Below are 23,580 nucleotides of genomic sequence, written 5' to 3' on the forward strand. Positions count from 1 at the left end.
AAAGATCCTTGTGAGTACATTGGGGACATCAGATAACCCAGGATAATCTCCCAATTTCAAGATCCTTAACTTAATCACATTTGCAAATTCCCTTTTGCCATATAACGTAACAGTGATAGGTTCTGAGGATTTGCATATGGAAATAATGGAGGCCATTATTTAGTTTAACACAGTCATTTAAAAAAAAGAAATTGGGGCATTTAACCTTCTAGAAACTGAACTGAAATTTCTCCATAATCAATAGAAAACTTTCTATTTTCTCAACACTAGTGAAACCTGCTTTTCTTTGGTGACACCAGTTGATATAACTATTTCTGATTCAATATGTTGCTTTCCCCTTTGGTTATCAGTAGTTTAATTGAATCATTGACTACAGTTTTATGGCAAATGTGAATTCTGGGTTGAACAAACTAAATTGAGATGCAAATAACAATTTGTAACATTGATCCTGTGGGTGAATTATTTCATAGTCCCAACAAATGTACTTATGTTTACCAACATGCAATACAAGGTCTTTTTAAAAGTAAGTAATTTATTTTTATTTTTATTTTTTTAAAGGTAGGGTCTCATTCTGTCTTGCAGGCTGTTGTACAGTGGCCTGATTATAGCTCACTGTAGCCTCGAAATTTTGGGCTGAAATGATCCTCCTGCCTCAGCCTCCAAAGTAGCTGAGACTACAGGTATGTGTCACTGCACCCATCTAAATTTTATATATTTTTTCTAGAGACAAGGGTATGTAGCCCACGTATTTGACCCTCCAAATCTGATGTTGCAATTGGATACCCAGTGTTGGAGGTGGGGCCTAATGGAAGGTATTTGGCTCATGGGGCAGATCCCTCATGAATAGATTAATGTTCTCCCTGGGTTGCAGGTGAGTGAGTTTTTGGTCTCTTAGTTCCTGTGAGAGCTAGGTTTTATGGGATTTTTTTTTTTTTTAGGCTGGTCTTGAACTCTTGGGCTGAAGAGATCCTCCCACCTCAGCCTCCCAAGGTGTTGAGATTACAAGCATGAGCCACCTCACCTGGCCAAGAGCTAGTTGTTAAAAGAGCCTAGCACTACCCCCCTCTTTCTTGTTTGCTCTCTAACCATGTGATCTCCACACACATTGGCTTGCCTTCCCTTTCTGACATGAGCGGAAGCAGCCTGAGGCCCTCACCAGATGTGGATGCCAGTGCCATGCTTCTTGTACAATCTGCAGAATCATAAGCTAAATACACCTCTTTTCTTTATAAATTACCCAGCCTTGGGTATTCCTTTATAGCAACACAAACAGAGAAAGACATATGCAATTTGCCATTTTAATCATTTTTAACTGTACAATTTGGTGGTATTAATTATATTTACAATGTTGTGCAACCGTTACCACCATCTATTACCAAAGCCCTTTCATCACCCCAAATAGAAACTGTGCTTATTCAGCAAAAACTCCCATTTTCCTCTCCTTCCAGCCCCTGGTAACCTCTGGTAACCTCTAATCTACCTCCTGTCTCTATGAATTTGCCTATTGTAAATATTTCACATAATGGTATCATACACTATCCTTTTGTGTCTAGCTTATTTCACTTAGCATAATGTTTTCAAGGTTCATCTATCTTATAGCATGTATCAGTATTCCATTCTTCTTTTCTATGGCTGAATAATAATTGTATGTATATACTGCATCTTGTTTATCCATTTATCTTTTTGTTTGTTTGTTTTTTAAAGACAGGGTTTTACCATGTTGGCCAAGCTAGTCTCGAACTCCTGAATTCAGGTGATCCGCCCACCTTGGCCTCACAAAGTACTGGGATTACAGGCGTGAGCCATCGTGCCTGGCCTATCCGTTTATCTTTTGATAGACATTTTGGTTGTTTCTACCTTTTGTCTATTGTGAATAATGCTGCTATGAACATTAGTGTACAAGTCACTGTTTAAGTTGTTGTCTTCAATTCTTTTGGGTATTGTATTAGGCCATTCTTGCATTGATATAAAGAAATACCTGACACTGGGTAAGTGCCAAAGAAAAAAGGGTTTAGTTGGCTCACATTTCTGCAGTCTGTACAGGAAGCATAGCAGCATCTGCTTCCAGGGAGGCTTCAGGAAGCTTCCAATCATGATGGAAGGCAAAGTGGGTGCAGGCATGTCACATGGCAAAAGCCAGAGCAAGAGAGGAAGTGGGGAGGTGCTGCGCACTTTTAAACAATCAAATCTTGTGAGAACTCACAATCTTGATGACAGCTAGAGATGGTGAAGCCACTCATGAGAAACCACTCCCATGATCCAATCACCTCCCACCAGGCCCCAACTCTAACACCGGAGATTAATTACATTTCAACATGAGATTTGCATAGGAACAAACAGTCAAACTATATCCGGTATATACTTAAGAGTAGAATTACTGCTTGATAATTCTGTTTTACGTTTTGAGGAATTGCCAAACTATCTTCCTCAGCAGTTAAACCATTTACATTCCCACCAGCAGTATACTAGGTTTCCAATTTCTCCACATGTTCAACAACACTAGTTATTTTTTCTTCTAATTATAGCCATTCTAGTAGGTACAAAGTGGTATCTCATTGTGGTTTTAGCATCTTTTGAGTTGCTAATGACCATTTACATGTCTTTTTTTTAGAGAAGTGTCTAAGTCTTTTGTCCATTAAAAAATTGAGTTATTTATCTTTTATTTGTTGAGTTGTAGGATTCTTTATGCGTTCAATTCTTTTGGGTATTTTATTAGGCCATTCTTGCATTGCCATAAAGAAATGCCTGAGTATATTAGTTTTTTGTCAGATATATGATTTGCAAACATTTTCTCCAATTTTTTGTGTTATCTTTTCACTCTCTTTATAGTGTCACTTGATACACAATTTTGATGAAGTCCAATTTATCAGTTGTTTCATCACTTGTACTTTTGATGTTATATTTAAGAAACCATTGTCAAACCCAAGGTCATGAAGATTTTTCAGTATGTTTTCCTCTAAGAGTTTTATAGCATTTAATATTTAAGTGTTTTATAGCATTAAATTTTGGTCTTCGATCCATTTTGAGTTAATTTTTGTACATTGTGTAAAAGTATAGGTCCAACTTCATTCTTTTGCTTGTGGGTATCTAGTTTCCCCAACACCATTTGTTGAAGAGATTGTCCTTTTCCCCATTGAGTGATCCTGGAACCCTTGCTGAAAATTAATTACCCATAGATGTGAGTGTTAGTTCTGGCCTCTCGATTCTATTCCATTGGTCTATGTTGTCTATCTCTGTGCCAAGTCCATGCTATTTCAATTACTGTAGCGATGTAGTAAATTTTAATATCAGAAAATGTGAGTCCTACAACTTTGTTCCTCTTCAGATTATTTTGGCTATTTTGGGTTCCTTGAAATTTTATATGAATTTTAGAATAGGTTTTTCCATTTCTGCCAAAAGCGCTGTTGGGATTTTAATAGCGTGATTACATTGACTCTACATATCATTTTGAGTAGCGTTGTCATTTTAACAATATTAAATCTTCCAACTTATGAACACAGGATCTCTTTCCATTTATTTAAGTCTACTTTAATTTCTTTCCAGAATGCTTTGTAGTTTTCAGTGTACAAGTCTTCTGCCTTCCTGGTTAAATTGATTTCTAAATATTTTATTCTTTTGGGTACTACTGTAAATAAAAAATTCTTAATTTCCTTTTCAGATTTTTTACTGCTAGTGTGTAGAAACACGACTGATTTTTGTGTGTTGATTTTGTATTCTGAAGCCTTGCTAAATTTGTTTATTAGCTTTAAGAGGCTATTTTTGGTATTCTTTAGGGCTTTCTACGCTTATATCACTTGCAAATAGAGATAGTTTTACTTCTTCCTTTCTAATTTGGATTTATTTTATTTCTTTTTCTTGCCTGATGGGTCTGGCTAGAACTGCCAATACTATGTTGAATAGAAGTGGCAAACACAGGCATCCATGGCTTCTGATTTTAGTGGAAAAGCTTGAAATTTTTCGCCATTGAGAATGATGTTAGTCGTGAGTTTTTAATACATGGTCTTTATCATGTTGAGACAGTTCCTTTCTATTCCTGGTTTGTTGAACAGTTCTATCATAAAGGAGGAATGGATTTTCTCAAATGTTCTTCTATATCAATTGAGATGATCATGAGTTTTTCACTCCTTCATTCTATTACTTGGTGTATTACATCGACTGATTTTCATACGTTAAACCACTCTTAAATTTCTGGGATAAATCTCAGTTGGTCATAGTGTAAAATTCTTTTAAGGGCTGCTGAATTTAATTTCCTAGTATTTTGTTGGGGATTTTTGTATCTATAATGCATTCATAGGGGACATTTGGCTATAGTTTTCTTGTATTGTCTGTCTAGCTTTGGTATCAGGGTAATGTTGGCTGCATAGAATGACTCAGAAAGGGTTCTGTTTCTCAATTTTTTGGAGGAGTTCGAGAAGGATTAGTGTTAATTCGTTTCTAAACGTTTGGTAGAATTCACCAGCGAAGTCATCAGTTCCTGGGCTTTTCTTTGTTAGGAGAGTTTTGGTTGCTGATTCAACCAAAATTGAATATCATTACTTTTTATAGATCTATTCAGATTTATTCTTTCTTCTTGAGTCAACTTTGTTGGTTTGTATGTTTCTAGGAATTTGTCTATTTCATCTAGGTTATCCAATTTGTTGACATATAGCTGTTATACGAATTCTCTTACAATCCTTTTTATTCCTATAAATCAGTAGTAGTGTCTTTCATTTCTGATTTTAGTAGTTGAGTATTCTTTTTCCTTAATCTAGTTAAAGCTTTGTTAACTTTGTTGATCTCTTCAAAGAACTAATTTTTTGTTTCATTGATTCTATTGTTTTTCTATTCTCTATTTCATTTATTTTTGCTCAAATCCTTATTATTTCCTTCCTCTTTGTGGCTTCAAACTCAATTGAACATAAAGTATTAAGAAATTTGACTTTTTTCTCAAATGTCTAAAATGTGTAAGAAGAAATATATCTAGAGTCATGAAAAAGCAGCCTGTTTGTCAGATTTACTGTTTAATCCATGTAAACAGCTTTCATATAATTCATGATAGAATATTATTATGTGCTTTGGAAGACACTGAGGAAAGACAAAAGGTCATTGGGCAGAACCACCCTAGATTGACTGTTAAGGCCATCTTCTAGTTTGCAGGACTTGTGGTAGACAGACAGAATAATATCCTGGACCTCTTGGGTGTATACAGGACAAACTGAAATAAACTCTCATTTTTAGATCATAATGTCATCATGAAACATATCAATTTGGTCTATTTCTGAAGAAAACAAGCACAATGATAAAGTTTGAATGTTTGTCTCCTCCAAATCTCATGCTGACATTTGATCCCCAATGTTGGAGGTGGGGCGCACTGGGAGGTGTTTTGGTTACGGGGGCAGATCCCTCATGAATGGCTTGGTGCTGTCTTCATGGGATTAAGTTCTCACTCCTACTTCCCGTGAGATCTTATTGTTAAAAAGAATCTGATACCTTCCTCCCCTCTCTTGCTCTCTTCCTCCCTGATCATGTGACACACGGGTTCCCCTTTGCCTTCCACCACGATGGAGGCTTCCTGAGGCCCTCAACAGAAGCAGATGCTGGCGCCATGCTTCTTGTACAGCCTGCAGAATTGTGTGAGCCAAATAAACCTCTTTTCCTTATATATTACCCAGCTTCAGGTATTTGTTTATAGCAATAAAAACAGACTGAGACACATGATGAAGACCCTTTCATATCCTATAAATATTGATTTCTCTCCCTGAGAGAAGAGCATGAATCTAAGTGATGCCATTACTGTAATGTGAATTCCACAACTCTTCTCAAAGATGTGGCCCATATGTTCCTAATAATGGCTTTCTAAGAATCTGTTCTGAAGGGGTACCTTCTCTCTGATTTTCATTTGCATTTCCTGCTTAGCTTACACACTTCACCTTGCCTACCCACCTGTCCTGACCCCAATAACCTCCATCATCAGACATCTCATCTTCCCTACCTACTTTCTACTTTTCCCAGTCCTTCCCATGCTTCATAAACCATGATCATGAGCTAGAGACACAAGGTCATAGCTAAGGAGTTGGGATCAGAAAATCATCTTCTGTGATTTTCCATTATTCTCAATACATAACTTCAACAAAATCAAGAAAACCATGAAAGGACATCCTAAGGGGTCAGGTGAGGTTGCAGTGGGGTTAGTCGGTCAGTAGTTTCTTTATGCCAATTAGGATTTCTGCAGAAAACAATGAAACACTGGTTTAAACAGTAAAAATATTTTAATTCCTTACAGAAGCCCATGGAACATACACTCCAGGTTTAATTCATCAGCTCAATAGCATCATCAGTGACTTAGGTTCTTTCCACTTTCTGCTTTTCATCTGTGTTGGCTTTATTTTCAAGCTAGCTCCTCCCTGGTTGCAAGATAATTGCAGCAGGTTTAGTTATCATATTCGGACATGCTAATGCCCAGGGTAGTGGTCCCTTCCTTGCATTTCTTTCTCATTTTAAGAACAAAGTGTTTAAAAAATTATACTTAAAATTATTGGCATCTCTGTCAATTGAAAGATGTCAATCTCTTTCATTTTTCCTAATCACTAATAACATCTACTAAAAACAAAATGTCTGTGTAAATAAATTTGAATAAAATTAAAGTTGTTGAGTGAGCTCGGCTTTTGAGGAGTGGGAAAGGAGGGGTGCATAGATTAGTGGAAGATGAGAAGCTAGTGGGGCTCAAGTCCAGCAGGAGCAGACGTTTGGAGCCAGGACTTCCTAGCCTCTCAGGGTTTTTTTTTTAACTTCCTTACCTGAAATGATTTGTGCTATATAACTTGTCCTGGCTAAACTTTCTTAATCTCAACTGTTTCATTTAATCAATAACAACTACTGCGCCACCTTCATAATATCAATTTTCAGCATTTCATTTACTGAATATCATTTCCTTTCCTTCCAGACTATTTTACTGTGTCAAATTCAATATTCCTTTGACTCAATAGGATCTCCAATCCAGTGACCCTATTATTTGTTTGTTTATTAGGACAAGAAAAACAAACTTTCCCAGAAACTCCCCAGTAGACTGCTCCTCATATCTCATTGGCTAGAACTGAGTTGTGTGCCCATTCCTAAAACAAAACTGGCAAGAAAGATAGTTACCAAGATTGGTTCAGACCAAATCAGGATTTTTTCCTGAGGAGAGGATAAAGTGAGCTTCCTGGGAGGCAAATATTTACACATTCCAAAGAAAAAAAGAGAATAAATACTGGGTCGTTAACTAATAGTAAGTGCTATGGTATTACAGGTAAAATTTATCCTTTTAGCCCTAGTAACAAGTGACACCTTCTGAAGCCATTATTCATTTGTCAGGAATAGGGCAAGTATCAGGAAAAGAAACACCAAAATAAACTCTGTTTCCATTTATTGCATTCTAGCACTGGTTCTACCAAATATTTGTTGGATGACTTTAGGTAAAGCATCTAGCCTCTCTGTCTTGATTGCCACACCCACAATATGAAATAAATATTATTCTGCATACTTCCTGGGAGAGCTGGGAAGATAAAATCAGATCATTATACCACATAAAGCAAAGCAATAACACTTCCATATTTTAGCTTCCCACACTGCCTATCTGTCCTATTTTCATTTATTCATTTATACTTTTCAACAAACAGTTGCTAGTAGTTTGCTTAATGTAAGATATGGGATGAATATTTTCATGATGGCCCCTGCATCTAAGTTATCATTTAGCAGTACCTGCCTTATCTCTTGTACCAAATCAGATTAGACAGCATAGGAAGAATGAAAAGGTGAGGTGGGATAATAAGGAATGTTGTTTGTGGAAACATAATGGTTGCTTCAATTTGAGTGTAAACTGTCCTTTTTACTGAAGCAATTGCAACCAAGTGTGTGAGTTCACAGGTGCCTACATTGCTTTTTTGGCTTAGGTATTGTTTGGGTTTTAATACTGACTGATATATAATACAGACAAATCAACTCAAAGAAACCAACTCAAAGAAAGATGGGTCTACATACAACAAAACTGAACAAAATCTGCAAGAAGAGTGATTCATACATGGGCTATTGAGGCAACATGAAATGGACATTAATCGACTAAGTAAAAAACAGATTTCTTGAAGAATTAATAAAGAACTTTTGTTTTGAAAGTTCTCTATTGTTTAAAATTAGCCAGATGTGGTGGCCTGCACCTACAGTCCCAGCTACTCAGGAGGCTGAGGGGGAAGGATCACTTGAGCCCAAGAGGCGGAGGTTGCAGTGAGCTGAGACTGTGCCGCTGCACTACAGACAGCCTCCTGCGTGACAGAGCCAGACCCTGTCTCAAAACATGGGGGGGAAGAAAGTTCTCTATTGTTTGAAATAATAAGGAAACATTAAAGGCTCTAAAGTCAGCTAACCAATAGTCCTAAAAATAGAATGGCTCAAAAAGATTGTCCAATTTTGGAAAACTAACATTTCAAAAAGTTGTTTCATTTTTTATGAATCCTAAGATTTCCATATCCTAGAAAACTAACATCTCAGAAAAAAAAAAAAAAAGATGGTAAAACACAATTGCCATCATCTATGCCTATTCTGGAAAAATACAGAGAAGAAGAGAGTGTTTGGTTTTTTTAACCAGGATTTGGAAAGCCATTATTTATCTCTGTGATAGAATAACAATATGTTTTGGATGGAGGGTAATTCTAGGGGAAATTATATTTCTGAACAACAGTGTTGGTTTGTGCAGGAAAATCACCAAAGAACATGACTAGAAAGTGTATAGCTACAGTTTCCCTCTTTTAAATGGGAATAGCAAAACATATAAAGAATATTGATAGGCCGGGTGCGGCGGCTCACGCCTGTAATCCCAGCACTTTGGGAGGCCGAGGCGGGCGGATCAAGAGGTCAGGAGATCGAGACCATCATGGCTAACATGGTGAAACCCCGTCTCTACTAAAAAATACAAAAAATTAGCCGGGCGTGGTGGTGGGCGCCTGTAGTCCCAGCTACTCGGGAGGCTGAGGCAGGAAAATGGCGTGAATCCGGGAGGTGGAGCTTGCAGTGAGCCGAGATCGTGCCACTGCACTCCAGCCTGGGTGACAGAGCGAGAGACTCTGTCTCAAAAAAAAAAAAATTAAAAAAGAGTATTGATAATTTAAACCTACTACAATTTTGCTTCTAGTTTCTCAAGTAGTTCTGTGGATTTAGAACCAACATTTGCTGGGGGGAAAGAATTACCAACATCAAAGTCCTAGGATGTGTCAGGGCACCAGAAGAGAAGTTTTGTCACTGTAAAATAACTCTCTTGGCAGAGCATGATAGACACTGTAAACAGCAGGTTACTTCAATGGTTATGTGCGGTTCAGTGAAGATCTCTACATTAACTGAAGCACAACTCACTGCGTCCCAGGCTCTCCTGGTTCATGTGTGATACACTGCACTTGGGGTGGAGGTGTGCTGACAGTTGTAAAGGGCCGAGCCTTTCTTTCCCGTGGCTCTGATGCACGGTTTCCAGATACCAGTCATGAAGGAAGTTCTTGAGATTATGGACTTTGTCCTAGTCACATAGGGCTGCTAGGACAAAGTGCCATAGACTTGGGGGTGGTGGCACATATTAAAAAAAGAAATGTATTTGTCACAGTCTGGAGGCTGGAAGTCCGAGGTTAGCATCCCAGTGGGCAAGGTTCTGGTGAGGGCTCTCTCTCTGGCTTGCAGATGGCCGCCTTCTCACTGTGTCCTCGTGTCAGGGAGAGAGAGAGCTCTGGGGTCTCTGCTTCTTACCAGGGCCCTAATCCCATCATTAGGGCCCCACCCTTATGGTCTCTTCTAACCCTGAATAACTCCCAAAGGCCCCATTTCCAAATACCATCACGTTGGGGGTTAGGGCTTCAGCACAGGAACTGGGCGGGGGATGTATGTTCAGTCTACCAGAGCCCCCCAGTCAGCCCCACTGTGCCCATTTAGGGGCAGATTGTAGGGCTCAGGTGGGACACAGAGGTGGAGGAAGCACAAGTTCTGCTTCCTAGGAATGGCTCAGCCAAGACAAGGACAGGGACAGTGGGATAGACAACGGCCAGTGGGGTAACCAGCAGGAGCCCCAAGGTGTCACTTTCACCCTTAGGTGAGGAAGTTGGCTGGGCACCCACACACGCCAGAGTATGGACCATGTTCCCTTCAAACATGGCTCACTTAACATTCCTAAACCCTGCAAAGGGGCAGTGCTACCTTATCTCCTGAGGATGGCCCTGAATGTAGAGGAGTCACGGGAGCTGTCCACATCACCCACCAGTGACTCTTCGCTCCCCACATTTTCCCCAAGGGCCTGATGTGCACTGAGCTGGGGAAGCCCTGCCAAGATAAACTCTCCTTCCCAAAGGCCACAGAAGACAGCAGGCCTCCGACACTGCCCACATTGAGCAGAAGGGACGGGGCAGAGGGGCATCTGTCAGGCTGACTGCTGTGTTCTGTGGGCAGATGGGGCCAGAGAGGACCCAAACATGGCTCCCTTTGTCACTTGGCCGAGGGGCCAGGCCACCGTGTACCAGACAGCTTTGCCCCACCAGCCTCTGCTGCTGGGCCAGCCCCCAGCGCCGTGACCACAGCTCTGCACGCAGGCAGTGCTGGGACCAGTGCCCTGGCGGTCACAGGGGTCCTGAGCCAATAAGCGCCCTGGGGGAGGAATCAGAACTCAGACCGTGGAGAAGAAGGTGTTGGCCAGGAGGGAACCAGGGTGGGTGCCGGGTCCTGTCCATGCTGGGATCTGAGATTCTAAGAGGTGGGTTAGGGGTAAGGGGGGCAGAAGTTGGCCCATGGAGTGAGGGCAGTTCAGCAGAGATTGGGAGGACAGGACAACCTGGGAAAGAGCAGAGCGTCCTCCCCAGCCTCGGTCCCTCTCCTGATGCAGTCCTCATCTCACTCATAGACTCTGGAAGTCTCCCTTTGGCGAACACCTAGCCCCCAACTCCCAGGGCACTTCCCAGACAGCCAATGCCACATCCCAGGCAGCCCCTGCTCTGCCCTTGGGGTCTGTGCCTGGCAGAAGGGCGGCTGACCCTCGGCCCCTCTTGGCCTGGGCCCCAGCTCCTCCGGGCCCTGGAACCAGCAGAAACACCCACCCTGCGCCTGATGGACTGGACATGCTTGTTCCCATTGGTGATGGTGTGTTGGGAGGGAACTGTTTTAGAAACCAATGTAAATCTGTGTCTACATCAATTCCACATGAGTTCAGTCATCATATGGGAAGGGAATCATAGCTGTGGGGGGCTCCATGCAGGACCTTGAGGGCCCCGAGGCCAGTCCCTGTGGCCACAGCAAGGAGCATCTGCTTTAGCTAGTTGGACAAGACTCTCTCCTGCCCAGAAACAGGCAGAAGGACTTCCCCTGCTCCCCACCCATCATCGTATCCCAAACACACCTGTGTGGATGGTCACCTCAACGTCTCCCCTCAGCCCAGTGCCCGCGCTCTTCCTGATGAGGGTTAAGCAGGAGCAGCCTCCTCTCCCCATGTCCATGTTGCAGGCGGCTGCCTTCTCCTCAGCTCCCACCGAGCAGAACAAGAGCCAGCCAGCTCTCTCCAATCCCAGGATTTTCCAGGGATGCTGATAACGATGGGGGGCCTCAAGAAGCCTCCCTAAAGCAGGCAGGGCCTTGTGAGTGGGTGGTGGGAGGGATCAGGGCTTCCTCAGCATCTGTCAGTCCCTGGAGCATCTGAAGGGGCTCCCTACGTCAGGAGGAAAGAGTGGGGCCGGCCCCTGTGGGTTCCCAGAGCCTGGCATCTGCCAGTTCCTCTGCCCTCCCTCACAGACACCCTCCACGGAGCAGCACAGCACCGAGGACAGAGGCAGCAGCCCCAAGAGCATTTTCCAAGACAACTACATTTATTCACACTTACACACGAGGCCCCCAACGCACTGCTTCCCACCCCCACTCCCCAGCCCCTTCCCCCCAGACCCTCCCTTCCTGCCCTCCCCATTCAGCCACCCTCTCCCTCCCCTCCCTCCCCTCCCCTCCAAAGCTAAGGCCCAGCAAGATCAGCACTGGGGGAGAAGAAGCTTTTGACCGCTTTGGGGCATCGGATGCCAGAGCCCCATCCTTGGGGATCGGCCCCAGAGAGCCTGCTCAGAAGCCCCTACTGGCTACAATGCTGCTTCTTCTCCTTCCTGGAGACCAAGGGGTCACCCTTTCTCTTTTGAGACTGTGAGGGGCCACCGAGCCCCCAAGTCAGGGATTGCTCCCCAGAGACGCTGAGCCCAGGCCCTGGGTGGGGTGTCTTTTCAGCAGGGGACAGGCTTCCAAAGAGAGGTCGCTTCTTGGCCGTGTTGGCAGGAGAAGGTGCTAGGTTGAGGCCTCTTCTCTCAGCAGATGGGGACTGATGAGTTCCCTGGGGTCCCCACTTTTCTGGGCTGAGAAGGCCCGAGGCAGGGACAGGGCTCTGGGGTAGCCACCAGGGCAGAAGCTTGTGCTGGGAACCCAAGAGGAAGGCCAGGCTGGGGAGTTCCTCCTCCTCACTTGACCCCTGAGCCAGCCCATGTGACTCCCTGACAGGAGACCCTCCAGGGAGATCCAAGGCATCCTTGGTACCCACGCCAGGGCAGGTGGGTCTGTGGTCCTGGGGAGGAGAGGTTGGCCGGGCAGCCCTCAGCCCAGGGGAATCCTGACATCCCAAAAGCACAACAGAGTCTTTGGACCTGGCCATGCCAGTGTGTGCTCTGCCTCGTCCCTGAGAGTCCCGGGCAGTCGTCTGGAGTGGGCAGGTTTCCATGCCAACCCCTTGTTGGGGGTCAGGGACGTCTCTCTCTGCTCCTTGGCCAGCTGCAAACTTAGAAGAACTTGAGTCCAACCGGGCCGTGCCATGACTAGGGGCTGCCCTCGCATGCTGTTTCTCCTTCAAGGGTAGGAGGCGCTTCTCCACTAGCTGCGGGAGGAAAGGGGGCACTTACTGGCACTGTCCCAGGTGTGAGCAGGGCCCAGGGTGGTGGAGACCAGGGCACTTAGGCGGCAGGTAGGGAAGCCTGAGGCAGCTGGGCTTTATGTCAAAGAGAGAGGGTGTGGCTCTGCCGGGCCTCCCGTTGGGCCTCACCACAGCTTGCATGCTGACTCCCCTCCCTGGCTCCTGTCCATCCTACTCCCTCTGAACCTGCATCTTCCCACTCCAGAGTGGCTCCCCAAGAAGCCGAGCATCCCCAGCGGGGGGGATTAGACAATCAGGTGGGCCTTGTGTGCCAGGTCCCTCCTGCCCCTGGGGTACCTGGGCAAGGGTGAGTCCTTCCTCCTGCTCCAGGTCCTGGCTTAGGGCCAAGAAATCCATCTGTGGATCTGGGGAAAGCAATTCTTCCAGGAATCGGGGATGAATGACGGCCTCCACCTGGAAACAGAAGGAAGAAGGCGTGAGCTTCCTGGGCAGGGAGTAACCTAGAGCCAAGGACACCTGGAGGAGATGCAGAAAGCAGCGAGCGCCCCGTCCCCACCCTCCTGGGGCTGTCTCATATCATGGTGACCACCAGCTACAGACACAGACCACAGACCTGGTAGCTACACACACACAGACAGAGACACACAAACCACGCACAGACACACAAACAGACCCACATATGACACAGGAAAAGACACAGACACAGGTAACGTACACACTCCACACTCACACCCACACAGACACACAAAGACACACAGTAACAAACCACAGACACAAACACACAGCAACACACAGACACACACAATCACATACACAGACACTCAAATCCATGGAAATACACACACTGCTGAGTAGCTAAGGAACAGAGCTTAATTCCAAGGACCTGGGAGTGCCACCCCCTGGAATCCAGCAGACCCCAGCACTCCAGGCCAGCCCACCTTGGTGACGAAGTCTTTCTGGGAACACAGCTTGTCAATGTAGCTCAGGAGGCCCGGGTCTGGGGGCGTCCAGTCCTCTTCCTGTGGCTGCTTCACTTCGCCCTCTTCCCGTTGTTTCTCGGGCTCCCCCGTGGCCCCGAGGGAAGGCCCCAGCAGCTCCTCCATGATGTCCACATACTCCTGCACCACTTCTGGGGGGATCTCCTCAGGGACCTTGGTCTCTGCTGGTCTCTGGGGCCTGGGTGGTGGCAGGCGGGCCTTGGTCTCTGCTCGCCGGTGGGGCCGGGGTGGTGGCAGGCGGGCCTTGGTCTCTGGCCTCTGGGGCCTGGGTGGTGGCAGGCAGGCAGTCGGGGCCTTGGGGCCGGCCTTGCTGGGAAGGTACACTGAGGCAGAGAGGGAGGAGGACGGGCGTGGTGAGGGCCGCTCCTCCTGCTTGCACCACACAGGGGAGGGCAGGGCTTGGGGATGTGAAGTGGGTCCCAGCTGGGTCAGGACCACCTGAACCACAGCGCCCCCGGAGGAGGCAGGAGGGGCACATCTGAGACAGCATCGCTTGGGAGGAAGTTTGGAGCCACCAATATGCCGTGTACTCTCCCCGCTCATCCCTGCTTCCTGGGCAGAGCATATGTGGAGTTTTGGACAGGCGAGGGGAGAGAGTAGCTAGGAAACTTGACCAGGTCAGTACCGAACATATGCTCCTGGAAACTGTCCTGTTGGAGGGAGCAAATCCCCCTCTCGAAGGGAAGCATGGGGTGTGGGGACAGTGGCCTCCCTTGGCCCCTTTGGCCTTTGCCACGGCTCCTGTGGGAATGTGGGAAGCCATACCTGGTTGCTTGACCACCTCAGGGGCCGGGGGTCCTCGAGGTTCAAGCCTCGGTGTGGCTGGAGGAGGCAGGCACTGGGGCCCCTTCATCCATTGCGATTTCTGAATCTGCATCTCCTCCTCAGCCTCAAACTCCAGGAACCTGGCGGTGAAGGAGGCCCAGGCTGTGCTGAGAGGGTCCAGGCCCCCTCCCCCCAGGACCAGGCAGCGGCCGAGGGCAGGGATAGGAGGGAGTGCCTCGGGTGGGCTGTCCAGGCCCTCACTGTGTCCCATCCCCTAGTCCCAGGAGAAAGCTGCTCCCAGAGTTCTGGGCTCACCCTCCCTCACCCGGCCCCTGCAGAGCCCATGGCATCAACGGGGCTTCCTGACTCAACTCAGGGCCACGAGGTCCAGGAGGGTCTCGGGGGACCCCTCCTCCAGGTTTCAGCTGGCCAGGGGTGGGATTTATGGCAGAAGGCATCAGGGATGATGCCCAGATGCAGGAGTCCTGAGGCTAGGACTGTGGGCCCCTGAAAGATAACCCAGGGGCACGAGGCCTGGGAGACCCCTGGTCAGGAGGAAGCAAAAGCTGAGCTCAGAGGACAGGGTCCCTTTCCCCTGAGGCTGCTATCTGTCTGCCTTCATGGAGGGGACTGCCCAGGAGCAAAGGCAGTCAGGCCAGAGATGGGTCCCATGGTGTCCCAGGTGCAGATCTCCCCAACCCAACTCCCTGGCCAGGCTGGGATGGGAGAAAACCGACTTCTGGCCACTGCTGTGAGGAGCCTGCACCCTACTCTTGTCCATAGTCACTAGCGCCCCTTCTCCCCATCCCCACAGCTGGAGGTGACCCACTTTGGGCTGTGATGCTGGCTGCTCCTGCCATGACCTCCAGTGTCAAGGCAGGGATGGCCCCAGGCCAGGCAGGGGATGCTTCCCAATAGGCCAGGACAGAGACCCCAGAACACTCTAGGTGGCAGGAGCAGCTTCCTGAGGGAGCCAGGGGCCCAGAGTGTCCTGGGTTTCTCCACACCCTCCTCATACTCCACGTTGAGAAGCCACCACGGCCACCGGGCCTCTGTCATTCACTCTCACCCTGCCACGCGGGCCCTGCTCCCAGGACCCCAGACTCACTTTTCCGCCATCTCGTAGAAGATCATCCGGTCAGAGTTGCTCGTGTGCTGCCATTCCCTCATGGCCCGCCACAGTCCCTCCTCCAGGGTCATGGTGGGCTTCCGCCGGGCCAGGGATCGGAGAACTGGGCTGTAAACCAGTGCAGTCAGTCTCAGTCTATAAGCCCACCCTTCATCCCAAGCCCACCTGCTCCCAACACCTGGCCCCTGTCCTCCCCACACCTGTCCTGCCATCTGACCCTGTCCTGTTCTCCCCCATGTGGGCTTCTCAGGCCCCAGGACACACCCCCAAGATCAAACATCAACACAAGCTACCAAGTGGCCTCTCCGACTGCCCCTCGAGTCCTCAGTGTTGAGAAGTGGACTCAGTACTATGGGTGGAACATGTGTGTCTCCAACATTCCTGTGCTGAAGCCCTCAGCACCAGTGTGTCAGTATTTGGAGGCAATCAGGGTTAAAGCAGGTCATGAGCGTGGGTCCCAGTCATGGAATCCAAGCCCTGATAAGGGCAGAAGGAGACGCCAGGGCTCTTGCTCTCAGCCACGAGGAGACATAGCCAGAGACAGCTCTCTCCAGCCAGGAGGAGGGCCCTGACCAGACACCCCATCTGCTGTCACCTTGATCTGGGACTTCTGGCCTCTGGAACTGGGAGACATGAATGTGTCTTGATAAAGCACCCAGTCTACGGCATTCGTTATGGCAGAGCCTGAGCTGACTGAGACAGCGTGCACACAGAATGACCTGGGGGTGAGGGTTAAAGTGCAGGTTCCAGGGCCCCAAGACTGAGCATTTAACCGGCTTCCTGGGGACTCTGGAGCAAGGCAGCCCCTGGGGACGTAGCCTCAGGGCCCTGGAGCATGAGGAGCAGGAGCACACGTCCAGAACCAAAGCAGAGCGGTGTCCACGCCACTGCAAGCAGCAGGTCCAGATCACACATTCCCACAGGAGCCATGGCAAAGGCCTGTGAGCCTGGGGCAGCTCCACCCCAAGAATCAGGGTCCCCAGTGCACCGGGACTCCGCTCCAAGGAGGAATGCAACCAGTTCCAGGGTGCGGGAACAGCGAGATTTTTGGGAATGAAAATGGGGCCACCTTCCACCTACACCCCAGGCAGGGGACTTCCCTAGGGGAACGGCCAGTGTGTTGCACGGTGGATGTGCTCAGGCTCCCGTTTGCTCATCAGCGGGAAACACAGGGTCACAGAGGCACCGCAGGGTGGAGAGAGGCAGGGACTGGGAATGAAACCACAAACTCTCCCAGATGCTGACGTTGCTGCCTCACAGTCACCACAGTCCATGGCCCTGGGCTGCTGGACTCATGGTGCACTCAGAGCTATCACTGGAGCCCGTGGCTTTGGGGAGTGCTCTCCTAGATGGCCTAGTCTTGATAATGATAGTAATGGGGACAGTAATCATAACTGCTGTCATGTAATGTGTCATAGCATGTGCCAGGCACTGTGCTATGCATGTCATATGTGAGCTCAGGTTATCTCTTCACCATCCTCTGAATGAAGCATCATTGTCCCTTTTTCTAGGAGGGATTGAGGGTGAAGATGCAAATACCTGCCCGGCATCGGCCCCAGTGCAGGGCCCAAGACCATCCCCCTGTGCAGGCTCCACCACCGCTGTGCTAACTGGACCTCAGCGGAACTGCGGGCATGTGCCAGGTTCCTGCTGGGCCCTGCAGCTCCTCCCCCCGGCCCCATGTGAGGTGCTCCTGGCCATCAATACTGGGTTAAAGGGGAGGCACTGGGGTGTGTACTCAAAGACCTAAACCCAAACCGTAGCTCACGTCACACCAGGAACCCCCTCTGACCTGGGTCTTCTGTAAACATTGTTGTGAAAATTATTGAAAGTAAGGATTGGCTGCACTCACGGGACAGTGACGGGCAGTTGAGATGAGGCCCCTGACAGTCTGTCCTGAGCCGCAGCCAGATTAATATTGTTGAAAATGTACCTTCCCATAGTGCAGCCCATCACCCTCACAACCGCCCTGCAAGCTCCCCTGAACAGCGTGACCTCCCGTCCATCCAGCAGCCTCTTTACGTGTGAGCTGCAGGACCAGCTCCAATGCCCCGAGGACACTCACATGAGGAAGCACGAAAGCGCTTCGGTGTCAGGACTCTGGGGAAGGTGCCTCCGGGCCAGGGGCTTGTAGTGCTGCCAGAGTCGGAAGTTCTCATAGACACTCCTGGGGTTACAGGAGTCATCTGGCGGGGCCTTGGCCTGGGAGGAAGCCAGGCTGCCCTCTCCATGAGCCCCTTGTGGCCATGGCCCAGCATTCCCTTGGGACACAATGGGGGGCAACTGGGCAGCCGGTGGTGGTGGTGGTGGAAGAGGAAGGCCCTGGGACCAGCCTCCCTCACAGGCCTGGGTGCCCCCAACCACCTGGGCAGCCATAACAGGCACCACAGGAGCAGCTGCCAGGAGTAGGGGAGGTGGACACACAACACCTCCGCAGAGGGCGCCCGGAGCCTGCCAGACGAGGGGGGCCTGAGTTAGGACCAAGGTCTGCGCCTGAGCGGCCTTCACAGGCCCCACCTCTGTCCTCATCTGGACAAAGACGTTGGAAGCCCCGGCCCCACTCGGGCCGCAGCCATCCTGTTCTGTCACCAGAGGTGTGCTGGGGAAGGTAGACAGCACCAGAGGGCCGCCTGGAGGAACCCCTGCAGTCACAAGGAGCGGCCTGTGTGCTGGGCCGGGAGCGGGTGTGGTGAAGGGCAGAGCCGTGAACACAGACAGGGAGGTGCCAGGGTTCACGGTCACGCCCGGTCCCAGCACTGGGTATGCTGTGGAGACAAAGGAAAGAGGTGAATGAGCTGGGGTCTCCAGGTCCACACTAGTCACTGGGGAATCAGAGGGGAGTCCCAACAGCTAAGGGCGTATGACAGGGAAACTGCAGCTTGCAAATGTCCCTGAGTGTGCATCGGATGCTCTGTTCCTCCACGGAGAGTCGCTCCACTAGAGAGCCTGGCCCCGGTCACCAAGACTCCCTGACCCCTGTCTCCCAAGAAGTAACAGCCAAGCCTTCGCTGCCCGAGGGTCTCCCTCGGGTGTCCCTGGCAGACCCTGTCAGCCTCACAGGCATCTCCCAAGCCATGGGTCAGGGATGAGTCTCTCAGCGGCTTGGTGGTCCTCAGCGTGCTCAGCAACAGGTGAGGGGCCTACCCCAGGGCAGTGCTCGGCACTCAGAAGGCCGACAGGAAGCCAGAAGCTTCCGAATATTATGGCCCCATCTCCTCTTCAATCTTCCTTTTCCTGACGCTCTTGTAAACCCCTTTCTTTCCCAGCTCAGACATAACAAAACAAAACCACTGGATGGAAATCTTTCCCAAGCCAGCGCCCTAGGAACCCTGAAGATAATCCATAACTCGTCATGCCCAGCATGCAAGTGATTGTCCTGGCACCACCCACAGCAAGTGCTAAATAGGGGTCAGATTCAGGCCACCCTTTCCGCAGTACTCGATGGTCCCGGCTGCCACTCAGGAAGCTCTGTTCCCAGGGAGCAGGTCTGAGAGGCAGTGGTGGAGTCCCCTGAGACAGTGTCACTGCATAGCCAGCAAAAGCCACACACGATTAGAACACAGCCAGCAAATGTCGAGCAGCAGGGCTATCAGGGGAGGTGTCTAGGGATTTTCACAGCTGCTGGTCATGTTACAATAGGTAGTGGGACAAGGAGCCCATCCCTGGCCCTTCTCCTTTGAGCTCCCAATAACTGAACATAGTGACCAACCAAAAACCAGGGGTTCTTGGGCCATGGGCCGGGTGAGGCAAAGTTGTCTGGAACTCATCCCTGTTCAATAGGACCTCATGCAGTCTCTAGTCAAGGGGAATAAGGGATACAGCACATGCACCTCATCATTCAGGACACATATCCTAACTTGAATAATAATAATAAGAGAACCATCTTCCTATTCGTGCGCTACTCTCCTTCCTCTACTGAAAAGGAAACCAGCCTTTCCAGAACCTTCCACTGAGAACCAGCAAGAATCCACACCTGCCCCCCGTTCATGAGGTAGTATAAATGGAATAGGAGCAAATTCTTCATCTCCACAGTAACACAAAGTGCAGAGGACAGGCCATGAGCTAGCAGACAAGAGGAAGTGGGTCTGAAGACCTGAGCTTCCACAGAAGGGCAAACAATTCAGAACAACTCAGGAAACCCAGGCCCTGTGTTGCCTGAACTTCCTCATCTGCCCCACCCCTGTTAAAGCCAACAGCTACCTGAACTGATGGAGAAGCCATCTCTAGGGAGAGAGCTGAGGGGCTCTGGGCTGTGGCAGTTACGGTAGCCCCCAGCCTCGCCCACCCAGGGGCTGTCACTACATGCTCTGTCACAGCCAACCCACCCAACAGTTTTCTGGCTGAGACCACTTCTCCCCACTCCTCCCTAAGATCTAGAAAACTCCAGTCCAAATCTCTCTGAACACTATGGAAGGGCACCTTCCAGGTGCCTGAAGATATGGCACAGGGTTCAGGCTTGCCTATCATCCTCCCGGGGCCACCAGCACAACATGATCCCACCACTCCCTACAAACACACAATGACGTGACCTGTCTCCTTCTAGAAAGGATCAATCCATCCACTCTGTCCTTTCTCCTACACGGTGTATTCCCCCAGGCATCTTGTTCCACCTCTAAGGGGCCGTCCTCCCTAAACACAGACTCAGGGTGCCATGGCCATCCCCACGTGTGATGTCCTTGGGGACATCCAGTCTTCCCTCCCTCCTCAACATCAGCCCTATCAACTGTCCCCGGGGCATTGTCAAATTTGAATTCCTAAGGAGTTGAGGCATGGCAGACTCAGATAATGCCCCTATCCCTACAGGCTTACCTCCATTGGAAGCCATCCCCTCAGGCTGGGCACTGACCACCGCTGTCTGGCAGTTTCCGCAATGAGAAAAGCCAAGGGTAAGACCCAGAGAGTGACCTGGCTCACCAGACGCTCCTGAGTCCAACTGACACAGGGAAGTTTGAAAGTAAACAGGTTTCTGGAACATAGGACCCCAGACATTCTGCAGAGGGGGAGGGGCAGTGGGCAGCTGTTAGGGGTGGGGGACATTCTGTGAAGGGCTTCGGCCATTAGGCAAGAACCTGAGTTTCCCTTCCAACTGGAAGGCAGCAGCAGAGATGGCGTGTGCCTCTTTAGGCAACTTTTAAATTGTCCTTCTGACTCACAGCAAAAGCTTCTACCTGATGGCCCCTTTACTTCCATTCTTTATCAGCAGACCTACTTTTGTGCCAATCAACCCATGCTCCTTCCCACTTTGGCTCTTTCCCAGTCTTGACGAATTTCAACAGCAGCCTCACTTCGTGAACAAAATTCAAAACACATTTTCAGTCTGAGAAACACAGGGATTCTTAGGAAGGCAAGGGGACTGGGTGTTTGAAATCAGGATGGTCTCAGCCGATCCAGACTATTAGGTGGCTGTGTGCTTATCATTGTTTAGGAAGCAATCCTTGTACCCCCAGGTCATGCATGTTGCTGGAATCTCTGTCCACACCAGCAGGCCAGCCTTACGTCCCAGCCCCTTTGCTGGAAAGCCTCAATCCAGGAAAGAGTGGCTATGTGACCTACAGCACCGAGACCAGAAAGCCTTTCATTTTGTTTCCCAGCATATTGCGCTGGTGTTAAATGTTTATGTTTTATCTTTTGAATGATTTTAATTTAACCAAGCAATACTTTTCTTGGCTCCAAATTCAAACTGTGCACAGTGGAAGAGGCAATGACCAGCCTTCCTCCCATCTCTTTTCCCTGGCCACATTTTCTTTCCTGGAGGAAACAGGTGTTATCTGATTGTTTCTCATCTTCACTGAAACACACCCTGGCTGGCCTCTCTCAGCTCACTGTTGGCCTCATCTTCACCATACGTTCTTGCTGTTTGGAATCCAGTGTCATCGCATGTGGTTCTCTGCATGGGAATTATTGTAGCCTGTCTTTAAAAAAAACTTCATTCTCATTTCCACACTGAGAATCACTGTCTGTTTATTAGTGTCAAAATGACAGGAAAGAGCACTCATGTTCTGTGTTGTGAACAAGGGGAGTATTAGAATAAACTGGTCAAAGGAGATGAGGAGTGAGAACTCAGAGCACAGCAACAAAATCTTCTGAGACACACAAGTCACTCCCTGCTGGGCAGGGTAATTTTGCACGATGGGAGGGTGTTGGGGAAGGGAAGAGGCCTTCAGCCAGACCGGTGCACACTGCAAACATTCACTGAAACACACCCTGTCGGCACTTACGAAGCATCTGCCCCTTTCGAAGACATTTGGACTCAAGAAGGCAGAGTTGCAGGAAAATGTAACAGCGGCCACACTGCAGGGGCAGGGGCAGGGGCAGGGGCAAGTGGTGGATTGCAAGTCTCAAGCCCAGGGTTCTCCCCCACTGCCCCAGTTGTGTGAGAAGGTCATTTCCTAACTGCTGTCCAATATCCCCATGAGTTCTCGGTTTTGTCCCAACTCTGAACCTGAATGGTCCAGCAAGCATTTCTGTGAAATGTCTCCACAGTGGCCACTGGGAGGGGAGTGACCTCCATGCAGTGACTGTCTGTCTGGGTGCTCCCAGGCCTTTTGTCCTCTGAGACAGAACTGCCTTCTTACATGCAGCCCTCTTCCACTGTGCAACTCTACCTCCATCTTAGCTGAGAAGATCAACGGAGAGCAGTTTAAGCAAAATCATGGTAAACTTACCAAAACAAAACAAACCGTAAACGCTTTGGAGATCTTTCTGAGGACTTGATCTTTTACCATGGGGCAAACTTAAATGATTTTCAATCAATAACTTCATCTAAGAGGGATGTTGAAGCAAAATATCGTACTCGGATACTGAAGAAGCGCAGAATTTTTGGTTGCTTCCTCCCTTGTCAAGTCAGTCAGCTGATGCTTTCTCAAGATTCTCACACGTGGCTTTGATACAGGATTTGAATGAGTCTTTTTCTGAGCCAGTGATACAAAAAATATATTGTGGAAGTGTCTTGTCTTAATTCTGCAATCGCTTCTGTACATGTTTGAAGTCCTAGACCCCAGGAGGAGAGACAGTCAAATTAGCCAAAGGTAATTTGTGAAGACTGGCCATGGGAGGTGGTGGCTAAAAGTCCTCCGGCCCCTGCTGTCTGAGCATCCCCACAGAAAGTCCTGGGCCACACTGACACCTGAGAAAGAACATCTCAGGGCTTGGATCCCCTGTTCAGAGGACACATGCTCTTCCACCCAGTAGAGGAATGGCGGCTCCATGCTGTGTCCTGCAGAGCTCTCAGTCTCTGCACTTGAGGCCCTGGGCCTGCATCAACGTGAAGGCTCTTCAGTGTTATCACGTGGAGACAGACGATAGGAATCCTGCAAATGAGCAGAAAAGATGTGACGATTAAAGTTTTTTCTGAAGCTATTACAAACTCAAGTCAGTGAGTTGCTTCTCTACTAGTCTTTTATTGCCAACTGGAATTCTGCACTGTGTTGCAGAGTCAGGGGTGGGGAGCGTGGAATTGTTCCCTTACTATCTGCTGCTTTATCGACTGAAATTGATCAAGGCTACAACAAAAACATTTCTAGAAATCATTTGAATGCGGTAGGAAAAACTCTGGGAATGGAGTCAGAAGAAAGTATATTTTGGAGTGTGTTTTCAGGTCTAAAAATCTTTGCCAGAAATACTCTTTAATGGAACCTCCAGACTGAGTAGGAAAACAGGGCATACTATTTTTTGAAAGGCATGAGCAGGAATGAAGTCAATGCCATCCAAAGGGAATGCAAGACATGCAATTCGAGGATACTTTGCTTTAGGATAAACCCTCCAAAGGTAAACCTTTCAGCAAGGGTGTTACCTAAGTGCATGGACTGCAGGTTTGT

At 48.6% G+C, this 23,580-nt stretch overlaps 1 protein-coding gene and 1 non-coding gene across 26 annotated transcripts in view; one reads left to right on the plus strand and one right to left on the minus strand.

The window, feature by feature from the left end:
- Nucleotides 1-23,580, plus strand: part of LOC112204612 (uncharacterized) — a 229,242-nt gene that overhangs the window by 101,703 nt on the left and 103,959 nt on the right. For 9 of the 25 annotated variants that reach the window (XR_010146945.1, XR_010146947.1, XR_010146948.1 and 6 more), the window contains one exon: nucleotides 583-680. The exons of 10 other annotated variants lie outside the window; for them this stretch is intronic. This is a non-coding gene — a transcript (uncharacterized LOC112204612). Of the gene's footprint in view, nucleotides 1-582; nucleotides 681-938; nucleotides 5,613-7,910; nucleotides 18,530-23,580 lie in introns of those variants that run through there. 6 more of the 25 variants (XR_010146952.1, XR_010146971.1, XR_010146943.1 and 3 more) reach the window with 5 other exon arrangements.
- The window catches only part of LOC744093 (NUT family member 2A), a 77,743-nt gene continuing 54,743 nt past the window's right edge, over nucleotides 581-23,580 (minus strand). Inside the window, 8 exon segments of the mRNA XM_063781928.1 lie at nucleotides 581-12,874; nucleotides 13,208-13,324; nucleotides 13,810-14,192; nucleotides 14,635-14,774; nucleotides 15,743-15,871; nucleotides 17,829-18,528; nucleotides 20,573-20,710; nucleotides 20,713-23,073. Coding sequence (XP_063637998.1) covers nucleotides 12,089-12,874; nucleotides 13,208-13,324; nucleotides 13,810-14,192; nucleotides 14,635-14,774; nucleotides 15,743-15,871; nucleotides 17,829-18,528; nucleotides 20,573-20,710; nucleotides 20,713-20,953 — 2,634 coding nt within the window. The 5' untranslated portion in view covers nucleotides 20,954-23,073 and the 3' untranslated portion in view covers nucleotides 581-12,088.

The sequence above is a fragment of the Pan troglodytes genome, chromosome 8 (genome assembly GCF_028858775.2).
Source record: "Pan troglodytes isolate AG18354 chromosome 8, NHGRI_mPanTro3-v2.0_pri, whole genome shotgun sequence".
Classification (NCBI taxonomy): Eukaryota; Metazoa; Chordata; class Mammalia; order Primates; family Hominidae; genus Pan; species Pan troglodytes.